This window comes from Oncorhynchus masou, unplaced genomic scaffold (assembly GCF_036934945.1).
Source record: "Oncorhynchus masou masou isolate Uvic2021 unplaced genomic scaffold, UVic_Omas_1.1 unplaced_scaffold_660, whole genome shotgun sequence".
Taxonomy (NCBI): domain Eukaryota; kingdom Metazoa; phylum Chordata; class Actinopteri; order Salmoniformes; family Salmonidae; genus Oncorhynchus; species Oncorhynchus masou.
Window position 1 is genome coordinate 137583 of NW_027013042.1, and position 3236 is coordinate 140818.

General features: G+C 44.0%; 1 protein-coding gene across 1 annotated transcript; it reads left to right on the forward strand.

The window, feature by feature from the left end:
- Positions 1–1297: 1297 nt before the first annotated feature.
- On the forward strand, positions 1298–2933 carry LOC135536757 (forkhead box protein I2-A-like). The gene is made up of 2 exons (XM_064963003.1): positions 1298–1995; positions 2182–2933. Exons 1-2 carry the CDS (start codon positions 1332–1334, stop codon positions 2784–2786), a joined length of 1269 nt encoding a protein of 422 aa, XP_064819075.1. The 5' UTR covers positions 1298–1331; the 3' UTR covers positions 2787–2933.
- The last annotated feature ends 303 nt before the right edge of the window (positions 2934–3236 follow it).

Genomic DNA, 3236 nt, shown 5'->3' on the forward strand with positions numbered 1-3236 from the left:
GTTGGCGTTCATGTATTTTTTTAGGGCAAATATTGATTGTCCATTGATGTCTGAAAGTTTCTACAAAATGTTTCTGTGATTTTGATGAAATACATTGAAACAACGTCTGTTGCTCTGAAATAGGCCTACCGGTAGATTTTTCTAACCTTAAATAAAAACAAAACAATTGTGATGGATAATTATTTAATATAAAACATTTCCTAAATAGAATGCATTTTTTCCCTCAATTTAAATGCAACGTATTAAACTCTTAAATCATTCTGTCTATTGCGGCCTATATAGGCCTGTCTACATTTCATAGTTTACCCCCCCCCCCCCCAAAAAAAAAAATGTGAATAAGCATGTTTGGACAACGTACTTTTAATTACACATTATAATAACCCACCCAATAAATAAATGAATGAATTGACAGGAGCAGTGGTCCAGCGACGTGGGGAAAGGCTTATTATCTCCGGCGACGCGGGAAACCAACACATTACCGGGTGTTGTGTTGCTCTGTCACACTTGTAACACATAAGCCATGTTTATTGTCAACTAATCCGTTCCAGAGATCGTGTGGTCTAAACACATAGCCTATAGTACATTGTATATTTGTATGTTTTAATTAAGAGGCTAACTTGGTTTATGTTTTACCTTGTCACACATTGGACGCCAGGAGTGTTAGTTAATTAACTACCATAAAATAATCCCGTTGATTTAACCCTACACTCTTAGAGGGAAAAGGCTCATGTTGCTCGCGTCATATAGAACACCCCTAAAGGTTCTATAGAGAATCAAGCCCTTTTTGTAGGGTTCTTTGATCAGAACCGCAGTATGGTTAGATGTTCTTCTTCGCTGAACCAAAATGCCGAACCGTTTGTTCTCAGTATGTATCCTACTGTTCACCAAAACGCAAAGGCTGCTTCATAAACTGACAACTTATATTTGACAGAAACAATTGATTTAAAAAAAATATATATATATATCAAATATTTAAAACTGTAAAACTGTTTTTATTGGATAACTTGTAGCCTAAACGCCTATTTTTATTGCGTATGTTTATTAGGCTATACATGCGCGGTACATTGCTCAGCCTAACTCCTAAAACGGCATTAATGAGTGGGCCAGTATCTCTCACCAGTATCTCTCCCATTGATGCACAGATTCGTTTAAGACAATTCAACTGAAGCGTGACAGAGAAGGGGGAGTCACCCTCGAGACAGTTCCTTTCACAGGGGTTTTACCTGTCGACGCTCCAGGCGGAGCGCTTAAATACGCCTCCTCCCCTTGGGTCTAGCCTTCAGTCCTCCGGGAGAGACTGACGGAAACAGACGGTTTGGGAAAGGAACCGCATGTTGTTGATGATAGAAGAAGATACCAGGATTCGTACTCAGTTAGACCGGATTATGAACGCTTTTGGACAGCAGCCATCCAACGCGCAGACTAGCCCCATTCAGCACCACAGCGCACAGGAGCTCCTGGATATGGCCGTGTACTGCGATAACTTCGGCAGCATGTACCAGCACCAGCAAAACCTCCATCATGGTCACCACCCGCAGAGGCCGCCGGCGCATCCTCCAAGCTACGGCCTCGGTGAGTACACCTCGCCGACCACCAACCCGTACCTGTGGCTAAACGGACCGAGCATCGACTCGTCTCCATACCTGACGGGATTGAATGGAGCATCGTACATACAGTCTGGATACGGAGCGACACAGCGGCAGTTCCTGCCCCCTCCTACGGGCTTTGGTGGAGCTGACCTCGGATGGCTGTCGATCTCCAGCCAGCAGGAACTCTTCAAGATGGTTCGACCTCCTTACTCTTACTCAGCGCTCATAGCCATGGCTATCCAGGGCGCCGGGGACAAGAGGTTGACGCTGAGTCACATCTATCAGTATGTGGCAGAGAATTTTCCGTTTTATAAGAAGAGCAAAGCTGGGTGGCAGAACTCAATCAGACACAACCTGTCACTGAATGACTGTTTTAAGAAAGTTGCCCGGGATGACGATGATCCTGGTAAGTTACAATACCTGTTGTACTTGTAATTAACTCGTCATTATTTGCACTTATTATTAATTAAATGTGTAATTTTGTAATGTCATACCTTTGCCATTTGATTTTGGTAAGACGTGTCTGACAGACAGTCATGACCTTTGATATCTCGTTCAGGCCTACATTGTCTGTTGTGTCCTGTCTTCATAGGAAAGGGAAATTACTGGACATTGGACCCAAACTGTGAGAAAATGTTCGATAACGGCAACTTCCGAAGAAAGAGAAAGAGACGAGCTGACTTGAACGGAGGAGACACCAACAACACCGTTCTTCCGGTGAAGTCAGAAGACACTGCCGCCCTGAAGCTCTCCGACACGGCCAGCATCATGAGTTCATCCCCTCTCAGCCTCCAGAACTCCCCTGGTTCCGCCGAGCCCAAATCATCCCCGTCCCCGTCTGTGGAACACAGTCCCTGTTACAACAACTTTGTCTCCACTATGAACACGATGCTGGCGGGGAGTAACAACGGCTCTACCCGGGAGGGGGGCAGGGGGGACTTTGGTTCAGGAGGACATGTTATGGGGGATTTGTCGCCTCATCAGACCCGAGAGAACATGTCCGGACTTGGTTCATACTCGCCCTCTCAAATCACGCCATTGAACACTGATACCACTCACCTCTCCACAGCTAATAGAATGAACTACTACACATCAGCACAGAACAATCACAGTGGAGGCCTGGGCCTCACCAACTCTCTCCCAAACCACTTCAGTGTTAATCATTTGATATACAGCCGCGAAGGAACCGAGGTGTAGGCAGTAGGCTATAAGCCCTGTCCTAATTATGTCAGATATATGTAGATAATATAATGCAACTCGTTGACATTCTTGTATAAAGTACTCAGTGAGTACATCAATTACCATGATTATTATTCATGTTACGCATTCCATAATAAGAGCGTGTTATAGCAATGTCTTAAATATACTTTCTCGTGATTGAATCTGGATTCAAAGTGGGTCGAAACTACGTTCGATTTAGCATTTTAAGAGCATCATTAAGACCAACAGTGTTGTTTTTATGCTCAACTGGAGCCCTGGAATAGGTGTTATCTTGAAATGAGCATTGGCCTGTACTCTTTTCCTTTCGCCTTTTTCTCTATTGGCCCTTATGGAACTGCGTGGATGACGTCACACGGCCTTTCAGAAGATATTGTATTGTTTTTTCAATAGAACACTATTACTACTGCTACTGCAGATATATGTTTT